This window comes from Chionomys nivalis, chromosome 17 (assembly GCF_950005125.1).
Source record: "Chionomys nivalis chromosome 17, mChiNiv1.1, whole genome shotgun sequence".
NCBI lineage: Eukaryota > Metazoa > Chordata > Mammalia > Rodentia > Cricetidae > Chionomys > Chionomys nivalis.
This window is the reverse complement of record NC_080102.1, coordinates 57,742,400-57,769,895: the sequence shown is the minus strand read 5'-3', so window position 1 is coordinate 57,769,895 and position 27,496 is coordinate 57,742,400. Positions and strand designations below refer to the sequence as shown.

The 27,496-nt window shown below is 50.9% G+C and overlaps 1 protein-coding gene across 4 annotated transcripts; it reads right to left on the bottom strand.

Annotated features, from left to right (window-relative positions):
• Positions 1–723: 723 nt before the first annotated feature.
• On the bottom strand, positions 724–26,640 carry Pou6f1 (POU class 6 homeobox 1). 4 transcript variants are annotated; one of them, XM_057791864.1, is made up of 11 exons: positions 26,343–26,640; positions 21,079–21,171; positions 19,218–19,413; positions 12,410–12,531; positions 11,111–11,336; positions 10,361–10,596; positions 9,671–9,799; positions 8,895–9,098; positions 5,695–5,836; positions 4,791–4,959; positions 724–4,079 (listed from the first exon to the last, which is right to left on the bottom strand). In XM_057791864.1, exons 2-11 carry the CDS (start codon positions 21,124–21,126, stop codon positions 3,734–3,736), a joined length of 1,818 nt encoding a protein of 605 aa, XP_057647847.1. In that variant the 5' UTR covers positions 21,127–21,171; positions 26,343–26,640; the 3' UTR covers positions 724–3,733. The 4 variants fall into 4 exon arrangements, with proteins under 4 accessions (XP_057647847.1, XP_057647851.1, XP_057647849.1 ...); XM_057791868.1 differs by having other exon boundaries at positions 8,982–9,098; XM_057791866.1 differs by having other exon boundaries at positions 10,361–10,593.
• Between the last annotated feature and the right edge of the window lie 856 nt (positions 26,641–27,496).

Below are 27,496 nucleotides of genomic sequence, written 5' to 3'. Positions count from 1 at the left end.
AGCATGTTTCTCTCTACCACAAAACATTCCATGTAAAGACATCCATCTATGAGCAAGAGACCCTCACCAGATAGACACCAGGCTCCTTCCAGGTAGAAGCCCTCACCAGATAGACACCAGACTCCATCCAGGTAGAGGCCCTCACCAGATAGACACCAGGATCCTTCCAGGTAGAGGCCCTCACCAGAAAGACACCAGGATCCTTCCAGGTAGAGGCCCTCACCAGATAGACATCAGGCTCCTTCCAGGTAGAAGCCCTCACCAGATAGACACCGGACTCCTTCCAGGTAGAGGCCCTCACCGGATAGACACCAGGCTCCATCCAGGTAGAGGCCCCAGGCTCCAAAACTATAAGCAGGGACTTTCACTTATTAAAAGCTGCTCAAGATGAGGAATTTTGTTACAGCCTGGATATGAACTGGAAGCACACACCAACAGCATAGCCTGTCACTGGGTCGAAGAAGGATGCAAAAGCAGCCTCAGCAGGAGATTCTGAGACACTAAGTACCAGAAGGATAGTTTAGGAGAAAAAGGGCCCTCTTAGCCCTGCACACCCCATCCCCAGAGGGAGAGTCAAAGCTTGGAAGGCCCAAGCAGGATGGCGTGACATGGGAACTGGGCGCTGACCTGTCTGTCCCTCTAGGCAAGCCTTTGGCAGCAAAGGCAGCTCTGACGCAGCCTTGGCTCCCTCACATCTGAGATGTAACAAAATAGGCAGAGCAATACAAAAGAAAAAAATAGTGTTTATTCACACAACTACACCAAGTGCTTCTCCCCTGTTCTCCCAGCTTTCGGGGGCAGTGCCAGTGCCCCTTGTGGGGAGACCATCAGGACTTCAATGCCAGAATCTGGCCTAGCAGGCAGGGAGGGAATCCTGGGCACAGGAAGGCGACTGGATTTTCAAGAACACAAACACATCAGGCTTTCTCATTCCAAATTCAAGTGCATTTACAGTTCATGTGACCAGTTTCTTCTCTGGACTTTGCTTGGATAAAAAAAACGCCATAGTTAGCGCAGGGTCAAAGAGCCCAGCTGATTCAGCAGGCCGTAGACAGTTCTAGTTTCCTGCACTTCAAACTAGCCAACCACAGAGTTGACCACTTTCTGCCCATTCTCCTGTCTTCCAGAGCAAGAGAGCCACTGGGCATGGGCTTAAGTCCAGGAGGGTGCTTTTGAAATAAAACTGTTAACTCTTTTTTTTAGAGTCTAATGTTCCCAAACCCAAAGAACAACAAAAACTACCTTGTAGGTTAGTGTCTCAGACTGGGGGAGCAGAGGCAGAGTTCATACGTCAAAGTAAACTATACTTTGGGGACACTTTATGCATACCTTGCACCTCACATTTGGGAAGTCCAGCCTGTAAACATCCGGGCTCTCCTACTGTTCCGAATGCATCTTTCCTACACAGGAGAAAATGGTTTACTCTGGCCCAGCCTTGGGAAGACAAGTTTAGACCAAGGACGGGGTGAGAAAGCATGGCCAGGTTTAATTTAGATCAGTTGTTCATGATTTTTTCCTATCATGCCACAGAACAGATGGCATCCTCCTGCATGGCCACAGCATGTCCACACTTCATACAACATGTCACCCCACAAAAGACAGCACTCTTGAGTGCAGGTGTTGAGCAAGAAAAGCTGCATATAATTTCTTATAAGTCACTTGATAAGCTCCAAGATGTAAGCATCCGCACTGTACCCTCCTGACTTCCCATCACACGGAAGCAGCTGACAATCACAGTCGTCAAGGAGACGGCCTTCCCCCTCTGGGGACACTCTGTCCTGGGAGGCAGAGTCAGGAGAACTGTGCACCTGCCTCCTTATTCCCTGCAGACCCCAGCAGGTTTGGTTGATGTGAATGTCGTGGAGTGTGTGTGTTAATTCACATACTACTGTCCCCATCTCACTGGAGAGCTACCAGCTGCTTCTCCACACTGGCACTGCAGGACCCAAGAGGAAAGGGGACAGAGAGGAGAGGCCTCAGTGTCTCTGCACTGTGATCAGCAGAGAAGGTAATGTGTCTTTGACTGTCATTTCCTCGGGACAGATAACATGAGGTACAAGGTGGGCATCTAGACAGCAGGCTCTGTAAGGCTGAGAGTAGAGAAGAGCCAGGCGCCATGGTACGGTGGCACGGTGGCAAGGCTATAATCCCAGCACTTGGGAGGTGGACACAGGAGGGTCAATTAGGAGTTCAAGGTCATTTTCAACCACAAGTTTCAAGTCAGCCTGAACTAAGTGAGATCCTATCTCAAAAAAAAAAAAAAACCAAAATAAAAAGTAGTGACTGGTTGTCCTTATCCTTGTAGACAAGGGCAGTCTACGTGGCAATCCTGGGGTCATTCAAGCAATTATCTTAGCTCTTTCCTGACTTCCTGAAACCAAATACTAATTGCTTTTCTCCTCAGTGCTAGAAACTGAACTGGAGCCTTGTAAGTGCAAAGTTCTCTCCCACCGAGCTACATTCTCCAGCCAACACACTGACATCAAAGGGCTGGCCAGCCTCCCTGTGGCTGGAAGCTCACTTAGAGACTTGAATATGATGCTAGCCCCCACGAGCCATCACCTACGGAGGCAAAGTCCATACCGACCTGGGCACTCTTGGCTCAGAGGAGCATGGCAGAGTGGCACGGGGCTTGTCACACACAGATCTGGTCTGCAATCTGACAAAGTGAAAACTCCAACATCCATGACTTAAAGTTACAAAGAAAGTGAGAGGTAAGCCAGCCTCAACTAGACATCTTCCTGGACCATCATCTTTCTGAACATTGCCCTCCTCCTCACTCCGGCTCCTTGCTTTCGGGCTTCTCACTCAATTTATTCCTCTAAAGAGGCCTCGGTGCTGGACTGAGATGGGTATGGGCATAAGAGAGGGTATCCGCGCCCCCTGTAGCTGCCTGTGTCAGTGGGCAGTGAAAATGTTCCCAAGCTGACAGCTCCCTAGAGAGCTTTCCTTGGGGGACAGTCACAGATGACGATTAGATTAAAATCTGTGCGAATGGCCATATTTACTAAATTCCAGACCTGCCACAGACCTAAGACTCTCCAGGATTGGAGAGTTCGCTGTTGCTTCCCTTCCCACTTGATTTGCAGAGGAAAGGTTCTGCATTAGTGCAATCCCACCACTCCCAGGACCCCAGGAGGAACCTCCCAGCATCTGACCCCACAGCTCTGGGACTTTCTGTTGGAGGTCAAGGCAGACAGTGAAGTTCACACTTCTGAACTTCATCTCCTTGGTCCTTTAAGTGGGTCAATGTGCCCATGTAGAAAGTAAAAGAGGGCAGTGTGAGGCTGAGGTCCCGCTGGGTGAACTGTCACACTGGCACAACCTCGGAGGAGCTAAGGGCAAGGGGTGGAGAGTGCCACCAAAAACAAGAGCTAGTGCACAGCAGTCCCCAAGATTTGCTACAGCCCCGCCCCAAAGACAGAGCCTTTCTGGTTCCAACCAGAACATACCCTTCAGTAACCATGTTGGCAAAGTGCTTTTTTGAGAGAACGCCATAAATCCCCTCCTCCCATCTGTCCAGCCCAGAGCCTAGGGCTCTCATGCAGCCCCTTGGGCCTCCTCCTAAGGGTGTGACATATTGGGCAGAAGAGGCAGGCATTGACACACATGCACAGGTGGAGTCTCATGACCTAGGGCAAGCTCAGCTGCACATGGTACTATCGCCGCCGTGACGACAGCCAGTTGCTGAGGGAACAGTAGAAAGTGCTGGAACAAGGGCTGAAAGGAAGCCCTAAGGGATCTGAAAGACGTTCAGCTTGCTGGTGTTTTTGAGCGTCTGGCGTCGATTACAGAACCAGACCCGTACCACCTCACGGTCATAGTTGAGCTCCTTAGCGATCTCGGTGATCTCCTGGCCAGTGGGCAGGGGGTTCTTCTCAAAGTAGGCATTGAGAGCCTCTATGGCCTGTGGCGTGAAGGAGGTGCGCCGTTTGCGTTTCTTGGAGGGCTCACCGCCCACAAACTCCATCAGATTCTGCTGGCCTTCCTGGTTCCGGAGCTCCGCCTCATTCAGCCACTTCTCCAGAACCGGCTTCAGCTTCTGGGCACTCTTGGGTGTGATGTCTAACTTCTCAAACCTGGAGAAGGAGCGGCAACAGTGTGGCTAGCTCCTCCATACATCTCCCATTAGGAAAACACTGCTCGCAGGGGAGGCGCCCCTCCTTCCCAGTGTCCCCACCCTCCTGGCCCCTCAAAGCCCAGATTCTTCAGACTTTCCATATCCCAGGCCTCACGAAGGAGAGATGCCCACAGCCTCTGGTAGGCAGGTAAATGACAGTGCGCTCTGCCTTGACCAGAACTTTCACCCCCAATGACTGAAGTCCCGAATGACTCATCATCAAAAGACCCAAATGATGGCCTCCTGAGATGGGAGCCACTCTCCTCTCACTGCTCCCAAAGCAGCCTCAGAACAAGGCCTGCTGCACCTTCAAGCTGAGCCAACCTGGCAGGCATGGGAGGCAAGGCAGCAGGAGCACACCAGGGGACTGACAGCCGAGGGCCAAGACAGAGCATGTTTCTAAGTCATAACTCTCTTCTGCTAGGAGGCTTCAGTGGCCTCCCTCCTGTGAACATCTAAATACTCAGGGTTGGAGCCTATCTAAACTTTAGAAGCCTGGGTCAGTCTTTGGCTACTCCAAGTGTCCATGCCCTGGACAGGACAGTATTCCTTATCTGGAAGGAGGCAGCGTGAGGGGAAACATGAAAAGGACTGGATGCCCGGATTCCCATGACAGCCGGCTATGGCACGGAGCTTTATCCTGACTTTATCCGGGGATACTCGTACTTACCGGCAGATGGCTGATTGGCTGTAGGCTGGACCTTCTGTTGCAGTCAGAGCCTGGCCCACCTGGGTCTGTGTGAGACCCAGGGAGAGCCGCCGGATCTTAAAATTCTTGGCAAACTCCCGGATCTCTTCTAAGTTGATCCCGTCCTCATCCAGGCTCGGGGTGTGCGGCTCTGGGACAGAGGGAAGGACCAGGAGGAGTACATGAAGACAGTCATCATGCTTCTCTGGGCCATGGGCCTAGCCTGGTGTAGGAAAGGAATGGGGACCTCTACCAACAGACCCTCATCACCGCGTCCCCCTGACGAGCAGGACTTGCAGGAAAGGGCTCTAGAACAAGCTACTGAGGTGGTCTATTCTTAGTTCTCCCATGTCTAACTGCTCACCCTCTCCCACGCTCCCTAGTCTGGTCCCAGGCACACCTACTGGCTATCTGTCTTTCTCAGAACTCGGTGAGACCACACTGAGCTAGCCAGTGGCAAAGTGTGATCAGATGGATGGCTAAGCAGCCTCACTTCCACCATGTTCACAGCCACTCCAACAGGAAAGGGAGTAAGAAAGCCACGTCCTGGTAGAGGGTAAGAGACTCAGTGGGTAAAGACACTCTCCACTCAGCCTGAAGACCTGAGTGGGACCCACATGCACACCGTGGATACTCACGCCCCACCCCTAATCCCAAACAAACAAATAAATGGAAAAGAAATTCAGAGTTACCATCTTTCTGCTTTGGGCCTTTACCCTTTCCTTTTGGACACCAGGAATTTATGGAATGACTTGAGACAGGGCCTCAGTAGGCTGGCCTTCAACTCCTGCACTCAAAGGCTCCTCCCATCCCAATCTTAGAGCAGCTAGGACTAGAGGTGCTCCCGGTACCCCAGATCCACATTCCTCTTCTTCGAGTCACTTACTCGAGACCAGCTGACTGACGGTAGGGGTCTCGGAGCAGGTGATTGGGATGGGAGCTGAAGCAGAGGGCTTGACTCCTGAGGCCGGGCTGGTGATGACCACGGCAGGCTGCGGCACAGCCGGCGTCGGCTGGATAGGCTGCACCTAGGAGAAGAGACACAAGCTCCATAACCCGTGCCTAACTTAGGGGGTCGCAATCCCTGGGAAGCCAGCACCAGGAGAGAGATGGACAAGAAATTCTGAGCTACCCAGGCACTCCCACCTGGGGCCATCCAAAAGCAGACTCTGTATCCAAGGCTGACATCGAATTTATAATCCTCCTGCCTCCACCTCCCAAATGTTGGGATTACTGGTATGTATCACCACACCTGTCTTAATTCTTATTTTTTCTCTCATGCATCTGTGTTGTGTGTGTACACGTCCGCATGTATGTGGGTATACATGTGTGCCACATGAGTGTGGAGGTCCGAGGCTGACATTAAGGGTTCCACCTCATTCACCAAAGCAGTCTCTCTCAGTTGAGCCCAGAACTCACTGACGTGGCTGGCTAGTGTGGCTAGCAGACTGCTCTGGAGTCCTCTGCCTCTGGCTTCTGAGTGCTGAGTTACACATGGGCTACCACACTCACCCAACATTTACCTGGTGCAGGGGATCCAAATTCCAGTCCACAGAGAGCACAATGGGCATCTGGACCACTGATCCATCTACCTAGCCCAATTTTTACCTTCTCTTTCCTTCCTTCCTTTCTTTCTTTCTTTCTTTTTTGTTTGTTTGTTTTGTTTTTCGAGACAGGGTTTCTCTGTTCCTAGTTTTCTTGGAACTAGCTCTTGTAGACCAGGCTGGCCTCGAACTCATGGAGATCCACCTGCCTCTGCCTCCCGAGTGCTGGGATTAAAGGCGTGCACCACCACTGCCTGGCTTTGATTTTTATTTTTTATATGACACATAATGTTGTAATGTTAATTAAAGTTATGTATCTTATTTATGATCAGGACAAACTACAAATATCTGAAATTAGCATTATTAGTATGACTTAAAGCAAAACCAACCAGTGTGGTGCCACACTTTAGCCACAGCACTCAGGAGACAGAGGTGGGTGGGTCTCTGAGTTCTAGGCCAGCCTGAGCTACATAGTTAGTTTCAGGATGGTTAGGGCTAGACAATGATGCCCTTCCTCAAAAACAAAAAAAAAAAAAAAAAAACAAAAAAAAAACAAAAAAAAAAACAAACAAAAAAACCCAAAAAACCAAAAGCAAAACAAAATAAAAAACCCATAAGCGTTTTTTCCTGGATTTTCTGTTCTTTGGATTCTGGCTCCCGCTAGCTCTCAAACCTATCCCTTAGTCCCCAGGACATGGCTTTAGTCTTTCCATAGAACTACTAGGCCTCGGAGAACCATACAATAATGTTGTACCTGGCATGAACAAGACCCTGGGCTCAATCCCCAGCAGCATAGATAAAAAAAGAAAAACTTAAAGGGGCGGATCTAAGATGCACATCTGTCAGCTGGAAGCAGGTCTAAGAAGCACATCTGTCAGTTGGGGGTGGGTCTAAGATGCACATCTGTCAGCTGGAAGCGGATCGAAGATGCACATCTGTCAGCTGGAAGCGGATCGAAGATGCACATCTGTCAGTTGGGGGAGGATCTGAGATGCACATCTGTCAGTTGGGGGCGGGTCTAAGATGCACATCATTCAGTCGGGGACGGGTCTAAGATGCACATCTGTCAGTTGGGGGCGGGTCTAAGATGCACACCTGTCAGTTGGGGGAGGATCTGAGATGCACATCTGTCAGTTGTGGCGGGTCTAAGAAGCACATCCGCCAGTTAGGGGGTGGGTCTAAGATGCACATCTGTCAGTCACTGAGAGCCCGGCAGCAGCTCCTGCCGTGATGAGGGTCAGCACTACTGTCACAAGCTAGCCGTACACCAGAGTGTCAGTTCCTTGGTGTAATATTCATAAACTCTGGAGAGGATTTTTGTTTGTCTTATTTTTGTTTTTGACTTTTAAGACAGCACTTCATAACCCAAGCTGAACTCCCTACATAGCCCAGGCTGAGATTACACATGTGTACCACCATGCATGGCAGAAGTAGAAATTCTGGTTTTGTTTTATCTTTTTTTTTCTTTATGTGCACATGTGTTTTGCCTGCATATATGTCTGTGTGAGGAAGCCAGGTCCTCTGGAACTGGAGTTACAAACAGTTGTGAGCTGCCATGTGGGTGCTGGGAATTGAACCTGGGTCCTCTGGGAGAACAGCCAGTGCTCTTAACTGCTGAGCCTTTTCTCCAGCCCCCAAACTTAAGCCTTTTTTGTTCTCTCTCTCTCTCTCCCTTTTTTCGTCTGAGACAGGGTTTCTCTGTGCAGCCCCGGCTGCCCTAGAACTCACTCTGTACACCAGGGCTGGCCTCAAACTCAGGGATCCATCTGCCTCTGCCTCCCAAGTGCTGGGGTTAAAGGTGTCGCCACCACCACCCAGCAGAAGTAGGAATTCTTATAGCCACTCTCTTCCAGATGAGGCTAAGGGTCATTTACAAGTCTCTTGGAGGCAAACATATAGCATTAGACAATCGTGGGCCTAATGAGACCCCTGCAGGAGACCCCAGTGCACAAGCCAGAGACCCCCACTCTGGCCGCATGCTTGTCCAGTGCCCAGGGACAGCACATGCTACATTCAACTCATCCTTCCTCTCTGGAGCTGTCCTGACCTCAGTCTGTCGGGGCTTGTTTGTGGGGTTCTACAGCCCTTATGCATGTCTCCCTCATACCTAAGGCGTCCTAGGGAGCAAGCATTCCCAGTCATCTCTGCATCCTTAGCATTTGGAACACAACGGGCACTCAAAATCTCTTCTAGAATGGAAACAAAGAAGAGTCAAAATGCCCAGTGTGTGGGATACAGAATTCATGACCCAGGGTTTTTCTAGCAGTTTGCTCCCCAAAGGATGACCAGCGTCCATCTGCTGTGCTCACTCATTTCCCGTGCTCTCTGACCTCTGTGGGCACAGACACATGTTGCGGTATGTAGTGGCCTGAGAATGGGAGCTGTTTCCCTGGGCGGGGTATGTGTGAACTCATATAAGCCTTCTGCTATAGGGGGTCCTCACTTTTGAGAGGCGCCTTGTTCTCCCAGAAGTTTCAGAGGGAAGTAGCCATGCTACACAGTATTGCCTTCCCATGCCCATCCATACCCCCAGCCCTGGTACCTCACTCTTAGCAGGGGACTCCGGTGTGTTTGGCTTCCGTACAGCCATAGGTTGAGGCAGGGGGCTGCTGGCTAGGGTTGCAATCACCTGGCCCTGGGCATTCAGCAAGAGTTGGGGAGTCACGGCTTGGACTTGTAGGCTCTGTGCTGGTGCTGGTGTGGCCACACTAGCCGAGTTCACTACCCACGGAAGTGCTCCAATAACCTGGAGAAAGTAAGGCATGGTCCCCAAATTTGAGGGGGTGGGGCAACCAGAATCACCAACTCAAATCCCCAGAGTTGCAAGCAAAGAGAATAACTCTGAGAAGCTGCTTAAGCATTCTGGCCTCCGCTTCTTCAACAGACAGAGTACAGGACTCACACCCAAGCCTTCCTTTCTTTGCTGTCCCTAGAGCTGAGATGGGGCAGATGAAGGGTTTTTTGTATATCAGAGAACTGGAAACTCTTCACTAGTCTGCCACACGTTAGCTGTGGGGTTTAGTAGTTCTGAATTTTACCCTTCTCTCCCACAAAACAAAAGATCCCCGGACAGGTTTGTACTCAGTGACTTAATACATGAGAAAGCACGGAGCGTGAGGCCCGACCACAAAGTGGGAACTGTGTGGATAAAATCCCCCACTAGAGCCAGCACTGGCAGGGGGCAGTGGCGACTACACCCTCTCCTGGACTCACGTCGGCTGTCAGCAGCAGCACGACGCCCTGCTATGACCACGTCCTCAGCCCTTCCTAGCCAGCCGCCCACAGCCACCACCCCTCAGCCCTGCTCTGACCACTTGCCTGTCCCTGAGCATTGGTGAGGATCTGACTGCTGATCCCCGGCATGCTGGGAATGGCGTTGGTAATGACTGGAGCCGTGGCGAGCGAACCCAGGATCTGGGTCTGTCCCCCGAGGGAGGCAGCACTGATCTGTGGGTAGAGGAAGAGCCTTGCTCAGAGGCCAAGGGGCAAGAAAGACCAGAGAGAGGAAAGAGGGCTGAGGCTTTCGAGTGGTGAGGGTGTCCACTGACTAAATAGTCAAGGCTAGAGGGACAAGTACGGGGACAGCGGGGAACAGGGGAGGGGCAGTCACAGAACAGTGACTCCTACTGCTTTTACCAATTAAGTCTGAGAGGGCAGAAGACCAGACTAGAAGAACAAAAGTGCCCCCAAGTCATGCCTGATTCTCTGCTCTCAAACCAAGAGTCACACAGGATAGATGCCAGCATGAAGCTGAGCTGCTCCTGTGTGCCCCGCCCCCAAGGCTGGTCCAGCAGTTCCATCTGGAGGATTTCCCCAGTCGTTGCTTGCTTTAGTCTGGGTAGGACAGGCTGACAGGTGCAAGGAGAAGACCTCAGAGGGAGCCCATCTTTGCTGATGCATCAGAAATGGCTGTATTCAAGGGGCTGGTCCTCCACTGTGGGGGAAGTTCCACCCTTGGCCCAAGCTTTGGTCCATCCCTCGGAGCCCTGGGTGAGGGCAGCAGCTTACGATCCCTGGGCTAAACGCGAAGCCGGCAGGCTGGACGGTGATCTGTGGGGTGGTGTCCACTGGCTTCGGGGTGGGGGCGGCGATGGTGGCAGCAGTGGGCTGTGGGAGTATGGCAGGCGTGGTCTGTAGCAGCGGCTGGGCCTGAGCTGGTGGCCGGGGCTGGGTGGGCGAGGAGGCCTGGACTGGTGGGGCAGCTTGTACAGGTGTCGGGAGAGCGGTGTTCAGCACGGCAGCTGCTATGGAGCAAGGCAGAGACAGAGGCGCTCAAGGGCCCAGCCGTGACCCGGCTTGGTTCCAGTCCCAAGGGATCTGGTACAAAACTGACAGGACACTGGGGGCACTGGGCGTGGGGCAGCTGCAATTCCCTTGATTCTTGAAGGGCCGACACATGCCAGCATCTCTTATCCCCCCTCCCTTGGGTCAGCAGACAGGTAGGTTTGAGAACCAGATGTTGACTCTTCTTGCAGTCCGTCTTGTTGGTCATGGGGTGGATGCTGGTGGGGGGAGGGGGTAGTCTCAAGCAGCTGATTGCAGGAAGACAGGCCTGCTGGCCAGCCTGATGTCCTGGCCTAGGGTCCCGAGGCGGTGCAGCGGCTCTGTGGCTGGGTGCCTATGACACTGGATCCAGAATCCAGGGTTGTTACCCCAGGTAGACTGCAGGCTCTGAGTCCAGCATGGTAAGCACACGTGCAGGGGTGGCAGTGTAGGGTGGTGGGGGCCCGGTGCAGTCCTGGGGAGAGTTGCCGTTACCTTGGAGCCCAGCTAACGCTGGCTTGAAGACTGCCGCGGTAGGAGACGCAGCGGCCAGTCCAGGGAGGGCAGCCACGGCTGCTGTAGGGATTGTCCACACGGCCAGCCCCTGCTGCCCAGACACCTGACCTGCAATACTGATGGGGATAAGAAGAGGTTGAGTAACCGCCCCTGCCGGAACCACAACTCCTGTCAGAACTGTGGCTAAGTTTTCCTGAGTCAAGACCTGCAAAAGCAAACAAGATTTCAAAAAGAAAAGAAAAAATAAAAAAAAAATCAACATCCACAGCGCAAACGAGGGGCCTCTTGGACCCAGCTGAGCATAAGCAAGCATTCTGAGGGCAGGGGGACAAAGGCCAGAGGAAAGCAAGAGCAGCCCCAGCTGAAGCCTAACCCACGGTGTCTGGACCAGACTATCCTGCCTGCAGAAAAGCGCCCAGGGAAAGGCCTGGCCCTGCCTCCAAGGGTCAGGGTGCACGGGCCCCCCCCAGTGTGCTGCCTCTTAGACCTTCCCTGGGGCGCGTTTGCATGTGCAGTGTTTGTTCTTTCTCATTGTTTCCTTTATTTTTTGAGATTAGAAAACAATCACATCATTTCTTCTTCTTTTTCCTCTCTCCAACGTCTCCATTATTCAGCTCCTTACTCTCTTTCATATGGCCTCGTTTTTTTATTAGTGTGTGTGTGTGTGTGTGTTCCTAAAGCCCTAAGTACAACCTGCTCAGTCTGTGTAATGTCACTTGTATGTGTGTTTTCAGAGCTGGCCATTTAGTGCACCCACTGTTTTGTGGCCAGGGAATGGGGGCCACAGGCTGCTCCCAAGTGGTCAAGGGTCCACAAAGGCCTCCAAGAGGCTCTAGTGGGGGGCACCCTGGCCAGAAGCCTTGGAGGTGAGTGCACGAGCAGAGGTCACTCAGGCTCCGCTGGCCTGCGGGATTCTATAGGCCCCTTCATTGGTTGGGCAGTATCAAAACTTAACTGAAGACTGGGCAATCCATGAACTCTTCCTCTGTTGTAGGGGCTGACATAGGTTCTTATTCATTTCATCATCAGATAAGCACAAATTCTCCCAGGAAAGAGTTAACCCTAATCCCCTCTGGACCCAGGGAAGCTGTCCAGCAGCAACCCCACATCCTCTTCCCTGATCTGGGGCAGAGGGAGCCCGGGATACCTAGTGGGAGATTTCCTCCCTCAAGTCACAGCCTCCGTCCTGCCCTGCCTCATGCGGTTTCCAACCCCATGGCCACCCCATGCTTGCTCCTGCCCACTGCCCTCTGTATGGTTCCCGGATGTGGCCCTTACCTGGGGGGCAGTTTGTAGGGTCAGTGGCGTCAGGGTCTGTGATGCCTGAGGCTGGCTTGGGGCTTGGCTGAAGGTGGCAATGGCTGGGGCAGGACTCGGAGGGATCCCGGGCAGCGACTTCACTTCATGTGACATTGAGAGAAAGAAGGACAGGAGTGAGCCTGGTGTGCGTGGAGGGTGACTGGAGCATCCAGTCTGCAGCCCCATGCTCTACTTCTGCATAGTCTCGGGCCAGCTGGCAACCTTCCCTGGCCCGTGGGGCAGCTCCCCAAGTGCTGCTAGTAACGCCTAGGAGGCTGGAGAGCCCTGGGCCGCACCAGGAAGGGAGGTGTTGTCTTCCCACATCTGTGGAAGGGAATGTCAGGCTCTGCATGACACTGTGGTCTGTCACATAGCAGCGGAAGCAAATGTTTGTCATGGATGGAAAAGCCAGAGCTGAGAGAAAATAGCCACTGTCCTAGGCTCAGACAGTGACTGAACTGTCCTGTTTTCAGAGGCCTGGGAAGGGGCAAGTCCTAAAAGTGCAAAATCCCTGAAAACCGGGCGCATCATTGTCACACTGTAGGGTCACGGCGGCTCCTCAGGCCACTCAGTTTTTCCTCTGCTGCTCAAAAAGGGCGGTTTCTATGAGCTTCCAAAAGAATGTTTCAGGAACTGCAAGCTTTCACCTCCTCTGACTTGGTCAATTCAGGAATTGGGGTGCTCTGCCAGGAAACCTCATCACAGCCCACAACAATGAGACAAAAGCTATAATTTTATAAACCAGACAATAATAGGAACCTAAGACTGGGGATGCAGCAGGATGGTAGACTGCTTGCCTGGATGGATGGATGGATGGATGGACGGACGGACGGACGGACGGACGGACAGACGGACAGACGGATGATGGATGGGTGGGTGGATGGATAGATGGATGGATGGATAGATGATAGATTGATGAATGGATGGATGGATGGATGGATGGACAGACGGACAGATGATGGGTGGATGGATGGATGGATGGATAGATGGATGGATAGATGATAGATTGATGAATGGATGGATGGATAGATGGATGGATGGGTGGATGAATAGTTGGATGGATGGATGGATGGGTGGGTGGATGGGTGGATGGATGATGGATGGATGGATGGATGGATGGATAGATGATAGATTGATGAGTGGATTGGGTGGATTGGATGGATGGATGGATGGATGGATGGATGGATGGATGGATGGATGCGTGGATGATAGATTGATGAATGGATGGATGGGTGGATGGATGGATGGATGGATAGATGGATGGATGGATAGATGATAGATTGATGAATGAATGGATGGATGGATAGATGGATAGATGGGTGGATGGATAGATGATAGATTAATGAATGGATGGATGAATAGATGGATGGATGGATGGGTGGATGGATGGATGAATGATAGATGATAGATGGATGGATGGGTGGGTGGGTGGGTGGATGGATGATGGATGGATGGGTGGATGGATGGATAGATGATAGATTGATGAATGGATTGGATGGATGGATGGATGGATGGGTGGATGATAGATTGATGAATGGATGGATGGGTGGATGGATGGATGGATAGATGGATGGATGGATAGATGATAGATTGATGAATGAATGGATGGATGGATAGATGGATAGATGGGTGGATGGATAGATGATAGATTAATGAATGGATGGATGAATGGATGGATGGATGGATGGATGGATGGGTGGATGGATGGATGAATGATAGATGATAGATTGATGGATGGATGGGTGGATGAATGGATGGATAGATGGATAGATGGATGAATAGATGGAGAGATGGATAGATAGATAGATAGATAGATAGATAGATAGATAGATAGATAGATAGATAGATAGATAGATGATAGATGGTCCAATCTTGCCTGGTCCAATCTCTAGCACTGAACATAGACAGATAGATGGATAGATAGAGGATAGATAGATGGATGGATGGATGGAGAGATGAATAGATGAATGTGTGGATGAATAGATAGGTACACAAGTAGATGACAGATAGATGAATAGAGATGATAAAGGATAGATAAATGATAGGTAGATGATAGATAGATAGCAGATACATACATACATACATACATAGAAGTAAAGATTAATAGGTGATAGATAGATAAGATAGATGATAGAGAGATAGATAGATGATAGATAGATAGATAGTTAGTAGATAAATAGCCAAATAAGCAAACAAACAAACAAATAGTAAAAAAGTAGAATTTAGTTATTGGGTGATGAATGTTGAACATGTAAGTGGGTTGGGTTTTTTTTCCTTTGAGGCAAGGTTTCTCTGTGTAGCCCTGGCTGTCCTGGAACTCGTCTGTAGACCAGACTGGCCTCAAACTCACAGAACTTTGCCTGCCTTTGTCTCCTGAGTGCTGGGATTAAAAGTGTGTGCCACCACCACATGGCATGGCTTCTTTTTTTGTTTGTTTTGGGGTTTTTGTTTTTTTTGTTTTTTTGAGACAGGGTTTCTCTGTAGCTTTGAAGCCTGCCCTAGTACTAGCTCTTGTAGACCAGGCTGGTCTCGAACTCACAGAGATCTGCCTGCCTCTGCCTCCGAGAGCTGGGATTAAAGGTGTGCGCCACCACCACCTGGCTTCCGGCATGGGCTCTTAATATGCCCTGGCTGAGCATTTATTTCTAGGCCCAGGCCTGAATTGGAAAGTCAAGAATAAAGACCAACAATCAATCAATTAATCAATCTCTCTCCCCCTTCCGAACCCCACTTTAAAGCTCCTTTGGAACGCAGTGCCCAGCAGGGTAGGTGGCACTGTTAGGTCACCCTAAGGGTCCTATCCAGCCCTGCAGGCCCAGCCTATGCTTTTTTGTGCTTGGGAGATTTTGTTTTTGTTTTGAAACAACTTAAGCCTTTAACTGTTCCCAGAATCTAATAATAAAACCCAGAAAGTTGAAAGAACTGGAGACACACATATGACATAGGCCTTACAAACCAGAAAAAGAAAAGCAAGAGTCAGGGTCCTCTCTTCTGTGAAAGGAAGTCACGTCATTAACTGTTGGAGAAAACAAGGGCAGTCAGGATGATCTGAATATAGGAAAACTGAAACCCATTATGTTGGACAAATGTAATGAAACCTAAGCAAACAGGAATGTGGGGCTGGCAACATGGCCTAGCAGGTAAGCCTTCCTGCTAACAAGTCGAACCCGAGTGCCATCTCCAGAACCACCTGGAAGCAGCAGAGAACCAAGTTTGTATGTTGTTCTCTGGCCTCCACATGTGTGCCTATCATGTTTGTATGTGTGCGTGCACACATATAAATAATAAATCAGTGGAAGGAAGCACAGAAAGTGGGAATGTGATAGGGATAAAAGTCAGCCTACTGCAGAGAAAGGAAACGCCGGTCTATTTGGGCGCAGTTTCAAAGTGGGACCACAGCCAGCAGTGCGATTCTCTAACCCTAGTAAGTAGGAGACTGAGGCAGGAGAACAGAGAATTCACAATGAGTTCAAGACGGGCCTGTCTTACAGAAAGGCGGGACACTTGTTTCTACACAATAGCACTGAGTTTAGATCGGCCAGCTTTTGCTCTCTCCCCCGTGAGCCGGGAGTCTCGCACTGTAGCACAGGTTGATTTTTTTTTTTTAAAGATTTTTATTTATTATGTATATAGGTTTCTTCCTTCATGTATCCTGCAGTACAGAAGAGGACACCAGATCTTATTACAGACGGATGTGAGCCACCATGTGGTCGCTGGGAATTGAACTCAGGACCTCTGGAAGAGCAGCCAGTGCTCTATTCCTCTGAGCACAGGTTGATTTTGAACTCAGGTTAGCCTTGACTCCTCAGCAGTCCTGTTGCCTCAGTGTGGGGATTCCAGGCCTGGCCCACATACCTGGCTCCACCTTTATCTCTGTTCTTTTCTTTTTACTTGCTCAGACTCCTGATGGCTCCATCTCCACCTACCACCTGCTGGGGCTGTGTGTGACCTCATCCACTTGTACGTCGTGGAGGGGATTGAACCCAGAACCTCATGCACGCTAAGCAAGCTATACCAGCAAGCCACAGGCTCAGTCCCTTTTCGCTGTTTTTCTGGTTTATCAGGAGAGCAGCACCTTAAAGCCAGGGTTCCTCCCCCTCCTCCTCCTTTGCTCTTTGGTCTTTTGACACAGGGTCTCTCCTTCCTATTTACACCACACTGGCCTCAAACCCAGAGATCCTCCTGCCTCTGCCTCCTGAGTGTTGGGATTAAAGGCGTGCGCCACCATGCCCAGCCGCCTTCTCTTCTTATTGTTAACAAGTGGCCTTTTAAAATTCCCTTCTACGTCAATAAGTGATTCTTTTTTCTCTGAGACAGGTCTCACACTATAGCTGGTGCTATCCTGGCAACCACTATCCAGCCCAGGCAGGTCTCAGCTCTCAGCGCTCTCCGCCTCAGCTTCCTCAGCGCCCCCATTATAGTCTTGTGCCACAACACTCAGTTTTAACAAATAGCTTTTCTTCAAAGGAATTTTAGTGGACCATACTATAAAATAATAAAGATCAGTACAAACACACTGAAAGAAGTACTGTTTATGAGGATAAAAATAGCCGAGAGTGACCGAATCCAAAGCAGCATGTCAGCACAGGAAATGGGCACAGCAAGGCACGGGGAGATGGCTCGGCTGTTAAGCGCGCCGGCTACACTTGTGGAGGACCCTGGTTCAGTTCCCAGCACCCACACGATGGCTCTGTAATGCTAACCATCTATAAAACTCCAATCCTAGATCTGATGGCCTCTTCTGACCTCTGACTGTTCCAGGCACACGAGTGGTACATGCAGGCCCAACACCCACACACATAAATAAATCTAAGAAAAATATTAATGGAAAAAAAAGCAGATGAAAGAACATGGGAGTGTGTCTCAATTCCAGAGTGTACCCTCCTGCACCACAAGAAGGGACAGAGTGTGTGACAAGGACGTAGTCAGAGGGACGCGAGCCACCAGACTCTTTACCCTAGGGTCCTATTACTTGGGCTTGTTTTGATGGCTGGGTCCCGTCTTAATACTGCAGCTACAGAAAGGACCCAATTGGTCTCCGCTGATAGCCACTTAGACAGTCCCATTCAAATACCCCTCTCACCCAATTGCCCCGGCTCAAACTCCTCGACTCGGAGGAAGCCATCTATGAGAGAAGACGCTCACCACTATAATACTTGTGCTATGGCGTGAGCAGTTGATTTAAGAGAGAGCAGGTATGGATCAGGGGAGAATCCTGACACCAGAAAAACATGGGGTCAAGAAAATGGGCAAATGGGTAAAATGGGCACTGTGGATAAACCCAAGAAACTCCCTGAATTTTTCCAAAAAAAGATTCCATTCCACATGGCCCCGTGAGTCCAAAGAATGGCAGGGACTGCCTCCTCGTCTGTCGTGCCCCATCTCTGAAGTCCTTTCCTTTAGAAGCAGGTGGGGTCATCCTGGCCTCCATACTGGAACAGAGTTTCCGAGGCTGGGGGGCGGGGTGCTCTTTTTCTTTCTCTGTCCCTCAGAGAGGCAGCAGTAAGTGATGCTGCTAGCCTGCTGAGAGCTTGCGCACCCATGTCCAGTCCAGGGAAGGTTAAGGAGCAATAGAAGGACACGGACATGGGACCCAACTGCCAGTCACGACATTAGTGAACTCTCGTTCTCCAACAGAGAAACTTCTTTTTGCAGTGGGTGAGGGCTGATCCAGACTCACAGAGGGTCAGAGCATGGAGAGTAAGAGACCCTGAGCTGGTCAGTCCTAAGAGAGAAATTTGTATCTCTTAGGAAATAGCTCAGAAGAGGAGGCTGGAATGGAAGAGCCAGAGACTCTGGGGTGCTGGAAGTCTGCTTTCTGGAAATGACACAGTTATTGCACTTAGGGACTAACTGTAGCTGTGGTTACCTGCACAAGACAGGCCTGTCACCAATACATCAAATACCAGCAAGGGGTCAACCCACCTCTTACTGAGGAACTATGGGCCATGAATAAGTACTGGGTCAATTGCTTCAGTGGTATAGCCACTAGTAAGTTGTCCACATTCCAGTAACTAACCCTTCACACATCCTTATGCAAGCAATGATAGTTAAACTTGGCGGTTTTTAAAAAATATATAAAAAAACAGACAGCCAAGTAGAAGAAGGGTTTCAGTGGCGGAGAGAAGGTGAAAGTTCAGGATACATAAGTATAAGACTGTCGGAGAATTAAAAAAAGAAAGAAAGGCCGAAGGCTGACAGAGATGGACCGTGGGGCTCAGGAAAGTAGCAAGGAGGTTCAGGATCCTTACAACAGCTGCATGCAAGGTGCTGGCGAAGAAAGACAAGGGATGGCCCCCACAGCTAAGCTGCCAGCGACTCTCCAACTGCATCAGGCCAGGAGAACTCACCTCACACCCTGCCGGCAGTGTTGAAGGACGGCACCTGTAAACCCAGTGGAGGGAGGCAGGCAATGTCGGGTATCACCTAATCTGATCCTTAGCTCAAGGGAGACAAATGTCCTTCCACCCTCGGCTCCTGGGATCTCCCAGCTCTGCTATAAACGGGATTTAACTGGAAAGCTGGAGGGATCCCGAGAGTCTCTCTCCTTCCCTGGCTTGGACAGTCTGGTGTAGACCTAGGACCCTCTCTAGGCCAGACGTGCCAATCTTCACCCAAAGCCATCTCAGCCCAATTCTAGAAACAAGGGGGTAAGGTATTCCTGGGAACTGGCCAGCATTACGGACTGTGGCCAGAGGTGCCAAACAGGCAGGAAGACAAGGCCCTAATGCCACCTGGGCCACCTGGGCCACGAGAGAGAAGCAGCAGATTAGCGATAGCCTCATACCAGTTGCCTCTGCAGAGTGGTCTGGGTCGCGCTGCCCGGCTTCAGCAGCAGGTTCACCAGCTTCGGCAGGGCCTCTACTCTGGGAGCCATCAGCAGCCACACTCTCCAGTCCTTTGCTCTCCTCCTCAGCCGGGAGCTGAGCGTCCACCCCGACTTCCAGCACTCGGATGGTCTCATGGCCTGACATCACAATGACCTGCAAGTAGAGTATAGGGGACAGCGCTTGGGAAAGGAGCCAGCGCTCTGGGGATGGGAGGATTCAGTATGTGGAGTTCTCATCCAGAGAACAGGCACTCCGAGAAGGCCAGAACTTGGGTCAGGCTACTGTCCCCGATCCCCAACAAGGAGCTGCTAGAAGCAAGCAGACCCTGGAGGCAGAAAGAAAAGTGCCACAGAGTCAAACCGTTTGGAGATATTTCTGTTTGTTCCCCATCTTGGACTTAGATCAGGAAGTGGGAAATGGCTCATTCTTGGAGCCTGCAAGAGCATCCTCTCGGATACTGAGGTACTAGAGACCCGGAAGAAATCTGTCCTAACTTCCCTTAGAGACCACCTGGAGGCTCCCAGCAAGGGAGTGTGGGAAGTGTGTGTTCCACAGTGTTCTGCAGTTTGTCTTCATTAATGGTGTGTGTGTGTGTGTGTGTGTGTGTGCACGCATACATGCATAACACAGTGCTCACGCACCTTCAGGGATTCTCTCTTCTCACCTTGCTGTGTACTTCCTCCAGGAGGTTCTCTCACTCATGGGAGGAGGGCTGAATTACAGACATACACCACCGCATGCGGCGTTCTTATGTGGGTCCTGAGGATCTAACTCGGGTTATCTGTGCTACAAATGCTCTACCTACTGAGCCATGTCTCCAACCCTTGAGTAACTTCTAAACTCGGACACCACAAATTCCCTGCAAGCTAAGTTCCCCAAAGAAAGGTCAAGAATCACCAAATGCAGTTTCTCCTGCCCCACCCTACCCTGTTCTGTGTATCCCAAGGACCTCATTTCCATTGTCGCGTTCTCAAACAGCAAGGGCACCTTATGCGAGTCCCTGCTCAAACACCTGCACAGAGTTCTTTATTCCATCACTGAAATGCACCAGCCTGGCCTTTCAGAATCCCCAGTGAACCCCATACATGAGAAAGCGTTGTGTTCATCATCAATAGTGGTTAGAACCACTCCAGCCCTGCAGCCTGAAAACTGGCTCAGCCATAGACCGTACCAGAAAAGGCTTCTGGGAGCCATCAAGAGGAATGAATATATACCACAGCAGGTTCCTTTGGCAGACTCAACCTTGACCTGGGGGATTTCACTACGATTTCATTTCAAAGGATGCTGATTTGTTTTCTTCTTTTAAGGTATAGTCATTTCAGAAATCACAGAAAATACATAGAAGCATAAGGAAAAACGAAGTCACCTGTTCAAACACGTATAGGTATTTGTGTACTTTAACAGGTTTTTGAGATCTTACTTTTCATTTTATGTGTATTCATTTTAGGTGTTTTGCCTGCATGTAGCACCTGCAGAGGCCAGAAGGGGGCATCGGATGCTCTGGAACTAGGTTGTGAGTAGCCAGCAGGGTGTGGGGACTCAAGGCCACGTCCTCTGCAAGACCAGTCAATGCTTTTAACTGCAGAGCCATCATCTCTCCAGCCACCCAGTGGAGTTTAATTTAAATTTCAAAGTTGCAACTTAAGATCCCAAACTCCGCCCAAGAAACCCTAGTAGACACTCCTTTGGGCAGGTCGACTGATCATAAACTTTATTAAGAGACAGACAGTGAGAGGCCCCATTATGTCCTTCTCTCTGACCATACCACTCCTCAGGCCACGACCCTCAGCATCCCCACTTCTCACCCCCAGGAGATACCTGCTCATTCACGGTCAGAGATGAGTCAGAGCCAGCTCCAGGATCCATGGTCACTGCCGGGTGGGGTGGGTGCCAGTCCACACCTAGTGCATTCTGGGTAGGAAAGCAAAGGCTGGTGAGCCGCAGCGCTGAAGTTTCCAGGCTGCCTAGAAAAGTCAGAAATAGAACAGTAGGAGAAGAGAAGACAGGCTCTCCTGGTAACACAGAAGAAAACAAAGCAAGATGCTAAAAATTTTGAAGACTCCAGCATCCTAGGAGAGCCCGCACCCAGGGGAACCCAGAAGATCTGTGTTTAGGAAGGCAAAGGAGAGAGGGAGGTCATCTGTTCCTGGGGTCCCCCCAGTCCACAAGAGTCCAAGGTGGAGCTAAGAGACACTTGGAACCTTGGGCAAAGGCAAGAGGAGGGTTCTGGACATCAGTGTTTCCCTGGGCAGCTTCCTGAAGAGGCAGTAGAGAGAATTCAACCCCGTGCACTGACTCTCTAGAGCTAGACCAAAAAATACCACTTCCTAGACCCCTCCCCACAGCCCTTGGAGCCTCCGATTCGGTGGTGGATTTCGAGAGAGACTCTGCAGGGATGGCCCAGGGACCATGCTGTCCAGTACACAGGAGGCAATATGTTCCCAGTGGGGGCATAGCCTGCCAGGAGCAGGAAGCAAGAGCGGGTGAACCCCATGTGAGGACAGGCTGTCTGGCTGGAGTCATTTTTTAAAAAAGTAGGCAAACAGGTTAGACATTTGTGTAGGAGAAAAGGTAACTGACATTTAGTTTGGGTACCTGCTGTAGGATGAGTGTTTCATGTGACACTGACATATTACTCATCTCTACTCTGGGGACTGGGAATGTTATCGTCACCGTGTCACACTTGAGGGAATCTGGAACACTGTTCTATACCCTACTTTACCTTTTTCTCCTGTAAGGTTTTTTTGTCATCCCAAGGACTGAATCTAGGGCCTCGAACAAATTAGTCAAGTTATATGCACATCTATAACACCGGACTATAACCAAAGCCCCACAAACCTTTTCGAAACTGAGGTAAAATTCTGCTATGGTCTGAAAGCTTGCCTCCCTCTCAGTTCATCTGTTGTAATCATAAGCCCCGAGGTGAGAGACGGAAGAGATGCAAGTGTCTGGGAGGTGAGATCAGGAAGGCAAGCTAGTTCACTAGACAACTTGACCTCTGCCTTCCAGCCTCCAGCGTCAGCAGCCTCCTCAGCAGCGGTGAGTTTCTATTGTTTACCAGCTACGGGGACGATACTCTGTTACAGCAGCCCCAACAAATATAGTCACATGCAGAGAGCTCACCAGCTTAGGTATTTTATTGTATTATTCATCGCTCTCTCTGTGATACGGGGGATTGAACTCAAGGCTTGGTGCGCACTAGCAAGTGCTCATCATAGACCAGGCTAGCCTAGAACTGAGAGCCCCTTGCCTCTGACTCCTGAGTGTTGGGGTTAGTGGTGTGGGCCAGCACTTTGAGAGTTTTAAAGCATCTCTTTCATTGGGATTCTGTACATGCACGATGCTGTGCATCTAAGAGCACTTCTAGTTCACGAACATGAAAACTCCGCTGGCACTGCCTCTCCCAGCCCCGGGAGCCCCTCATCTGCTTTCTCTACAGATTTTCCTACTTTGAGTTTACAGGCTGTAGGGAGGTGCCGTGTGCCCGCTGGGAATGGAACATAGTCCACTATTGGAGCAGCAGGTGCTTGCAACTGTGGGCCACCTCTCCAGCCCCCAAGGGAACATTTTTTAGCCAGGGTTTTTCTACATCGCTAGGCTAATCAAGTGATCACTACATTCTTGTGCCACTATGTCCAGCTTTAAATTGGTAATATTTATGTAACAATAGGGCCTAGCACGCAGACACTATATGAGTGTTACTATTATTGTTCTGGTTTGCATGTTTGTTGAGACAAGTTGCATGTATTCCAGGCTGACCTGGAACTCCCTACCTAGCTGAAGATGACCTCGAACTTCTTGTCCTCCCGTCTCCCAGTCCCAAGTGCTGGGGTTATAGGTGCACATACTAAGGAATGGAACCCGGGGCTCCATGTAGGCTAGGCAAGCGCTATCCCAACAGAGTTTCATCCCCAGTTCTACTACTGCTGATATTTTAACTGAAACAAAGCATGCATACAAAACGTTTCAAATCATAAAATAGTATAAAATGTAAATGGTTACCATTATGATTTTACTTACTTGTTTACTTATGGGACAGGAAGGTGGACCCAGCGCATGCGCTCTGCAGCAGAGTTACAGCCGAGCGCTAGTGTTATAATGGCATAGTAATTAAGAATGGAAGAAGTATGAGTTTACGCCAGATAGTTTTTTCTTTTCTTTTCTTTTCTTTTCTTTTCTTTTTCTTTCTCTGCTGATCTCTCTTTGGAGACAGGGTCTCTGCATAGCCCTGGCTGTTCTGGATCTCACTCTGTAGACCAGGATGGCCTTGAACTCACAGAGGCCAGCCTGCCTCTGCCTCCCAAAGCTGCGATTAAAAGCATGTGCACCACACTCGTGTTTCTTTTTTTTCCTTGAAGCAGAGAACCTTTAGAAAACACGTTTCTTTCTTTTCTATTTCTTAATTTTCATTTCTGGGGTTTGAATTTGCCCTGTGCATGCTAGGTCAGTGCTGTACCACCGAGTACCACACAGCACCAACAACTTCTGCTTCTGCTTCTTCTTCTTCTTCCTCCTCTTCTTCTTTTCTTCTTCTTCCTCTTCTTCTCTTCTTCTTCTTCTTCTTCTTCTTCTTCTTCTTCTTCTTCTTCTTCTTCTTCTTCTTCTTCTTCTTCTTCCTCCTCTTCTTCTTTTCTTCTTCTTCTTCTTCTTCTTCTTCTTCTTCTTCTTCTTCTTCTTCTTCTTCTTCTTCTTCTTCTTCTTCTTCCTCTTCCTCTTCCTCTTCCTCTTCCTCTTCCTCTTCCTCTCCTCCTCCTCCTCCTCCTCCTCCTCCTCCTCCTCCTCCTCCTCCTCCTCTTCTTCTTCTTATTCTCCGTTTGTTCTTCAAGACAGGGTTTCTCTGTGTTGCTTTGGAGCCTGCCCTGGCACTAGCTCTTGTATACCAGGCTGGCCTCGAACTCACGGAGATCCGCCTGCCTCTGCCTCCAGAGTGCTGAGATTAAAGATGTGTGCCACCACCACCTGGCTATAGCGCCAGTGTCTTCTAATTTGTGATATGTACTTTCTCCTTACCATCATTAGGATGAGTGTGTGTGTGCATGTGTGCATATGTTTGAGTGTGTGTGTGTTCAAGTGTGCATGTGTGAATTGTATAGATGTAATATACTGTTGAGCTCTATCTCCAGACTTTCTTTCCTTTGTTTTTGTTTTTCTTGTTGTTGTTGTTTTGTTTTGAATAGGGTCTTTCTGCACAGCCCTGACTGTCCTGGATCTCACTCTGTAGACCAGGTTGGCCTCGAACTCAGAGATCCGCCCGCCTCTGCCTCCTGAGTGCTGGGATTAAAGGTGTGTGCCACCACTGTCTGGCTTTTTTTGTGTCGTTTGTTGCTACTGCTGGATTTTGGTTCTGCCTATTTGTTTTTGACATTTGTTGCTTTTCTTCTTTTTTGGCATTTATTACTTAGTCTGTGTGTGTACCGTGCTGGAGCCCGAATGCCACGGTGTTCCCCGGTTGCCCGGGTCACAGCCCGCGTGTGAAGACAACTTGTGGGAGTCAGTTCTCAGCTTCTACCATATGAGGTTTAGAGATTCAACATCCAGTGACAGGCTTGGCGGCACAGGCCTTTACCTGCGGAGCCGGCTAGCCAGCACCCCCTTTCTGTTTTGTATTTACTGAAGTTGATGTTTGGTTTGGGGCTTTTGTTTGTCTTTAGTTTTTGAGGCAGTCTCACTATGTAAATCTCTGATACTCCTGCTTCATCATCCCCTCTGCCGGGGTTACAGCTCTGAGCCACAGCCTCACCTTTCCTTAGCTGCCAGTAGTGCCTCAAGGAGGAAAAGAAAACCAGGGTGGTGTTCTCTCTCTCTCTCTCTCTCTCTCTCTCTCTCTCTCTCTCTCTCTCTCTCTCTCTCTCTCTCTCCCCCCCCCCTCCGTTCTTCCCTCCCTCCTTCCATTCTGCTTTTCTTTTTCTCCCTCCCTCTCTCTGCCTCTCTCCCTCCTTTCTGCCCTCCCTCTCTTCCTCCCCCTTACCCTCCTTCCCTCCCTCTTTCCCTCCCTCCCTCCCTCCCTCTCTTCCTCCCTCCCTTTCTTTCTCCTTCTCTCCCCCTTCCTCCCTCTCTGGATTCTCTGGTTTGTTTTGGTGTTTATGATCCGTTTGCTCACTCCTGGACAGGTGTGGGGCTTTGTCTTCCTGTGGCCCTCCCTGTATAGAACCAATTAATGTAGTTCTACTGTCTGGGTCACACAAACATCACCCTGAGCACCAACTTCAATCAAAACATATGCGCCTCTCGCCAGTCAGTGTTGACTGGCGTGGATTACCAAAGTGACAGTAGGTGGTATATATACTTATGGAACTGAAGATCAACCTGTTTTACGAGCAAGAACTTAGAGCGAAGAGGCTGCAGTTTCTCCATCTCTGCTAGAGCTTCCTGTGTTTGGCCTAGCAAGGCTTCTTTTTTTATTTCCTCCTGACAGCCGCAGGGACTATTCTGTAAAGGTTTTAGGCTTTCCAGCCCAGCCCAGGCGGCGATCTGAGCGCTCAAGTGGGTTAGAAGCCACTCTGGAGAGCCCTCGGCCTTGCCAGGTGCAAATGTCCCGGGAGGACACACGGGGCCCATTTTATGACATTATTAATACTAATACTGTCATTAAATATTTATGAAGTGCTCACGCTCTGGTCGACGGTGACCCTCCCACCACTTCCCCATCCTTCCAGCAACAGCGAGGTCTCTACCCCAGAGTCCCTGGCGCCCGTTCTCCGGGGGAGTGGTGACAGGTCGCCGGAACCCAAGCGTCTGGGTCTCCAGGGCTCTGCAAGCCTCTTCCCGAGATCCAACCCGGGCTCTAGGGCAGGGCGTCCTCCTGGCAGCCGCCCCTCCACGGGTGTCCGCAGGGCACCGGGGGACCAGGGCGCGGCCCGGGGTCTGCGGCCTCAAGTGGACAGCGCGGCCGTCAGCTCCCACAGCTCCCGCCTCCCGGGCCGCAGCCCGCCGCCCCGGCCCCGCGCCTTTTTCCTCTTTATCATAAATATATAAATTATGCTAATTACGGGCATTGCATATTAACCAAATCCGAAACCTCCCCTGCCCGGCCCCCTCCCTCTCCGTGCAAAGCCCTCCCCGCCCCGGACCCCGCTACTCACCGGAGCCCGAAGCCCAGCCTCCCGCTCCCCGGCTGCCCAGCGGCCACCGACTAGACACTCACGTCCCAGCCCGGGCCAGGGGGCCGCGGCCGAGGCTGCCGCCCGCAGACAAAGAAGCCGGAGCGGCTCGGCCCGGCTCGCTCGGCCCAGAGCCACTCGGGACCCGCCGCCCCCCGAACCCCCGCCGGGGCTGGCAGAGCGGAGCAGTGGTGGGTTGCTGGCCACGCGCGGGCCGGGACGCCGGGGGCGGGGGCGGCCAGGTGCAGTCCCCTCCTCGCCCCCTCCTCCCTCCCCCCCCTTTCCCTCCTTCTGCTACTTGGATTTTTTTAGCTGCTGCGTCATGAGCATAATTTATGCAAAGCGCTTTGCCGCACGCTGCACCTCCCGCGCCAGCCGCCGGGGGCGGCGGTCAGGAAAGGGAGGGGGTCTGGGGAGCGGCGAACGGCTCGTGGGGGTGGGGAGGAACCCCAGGCCCCGTCGGGACTAGAACCCAGGGCCTGTGGGGCCACTTGACTCGACCCTCTCTGAGAGTAGCACTAGAGTCTCGATCGGTGGCCCCGGTCACCTTCCCTGCAGCCGAGGATTGGGTCAGTGTCCAACTGTGACTCTCCCGGTAGTCAACTACCTTTCTCAACGGCGAACCTCAAGTTCACATCTATCCTCCAGCCTGGGAAAGGAATGGGAACGTGGACGACGCTCAGGCTCGGTGGAGCAGGGCCTCGGGAGCAGCTGTGCCCTCGTGGTACATCCCAGAGGGGACCAGGGTCCCAAACGCTCCGAGCCGCTCACCTTCCCACCTTCCTGGAGGGGCGGCGTCCTAACCACAGTCCGCTGGCTAGTCAGGATCGAGAAGGTGTGAAAAGAAAAAGTTTGGTGTAATAGAGAAAGAAAAACAAGCTCAGTGGTCGTGGTCACGGTGCTGGGAGGGTTTGAAGGGAAGGGAAGGCTTAGAGGCTGATGAGGGGGACTGGGGACCGAAGGTTTGGGAGGTAATGAACAACTGGAAGGAAGACCAAGGGGGGGGGGGGGGAGGTTAATGAAGCCAGAGAAGGTGAATTCCAACAGCTAAGCGGCTTGTTGTCAATCTAATGTTCCCCTTCACCTCACCCACACCCACGTTTCTTGGATGACCTGGAGGTAGATGGTGCAGAAGC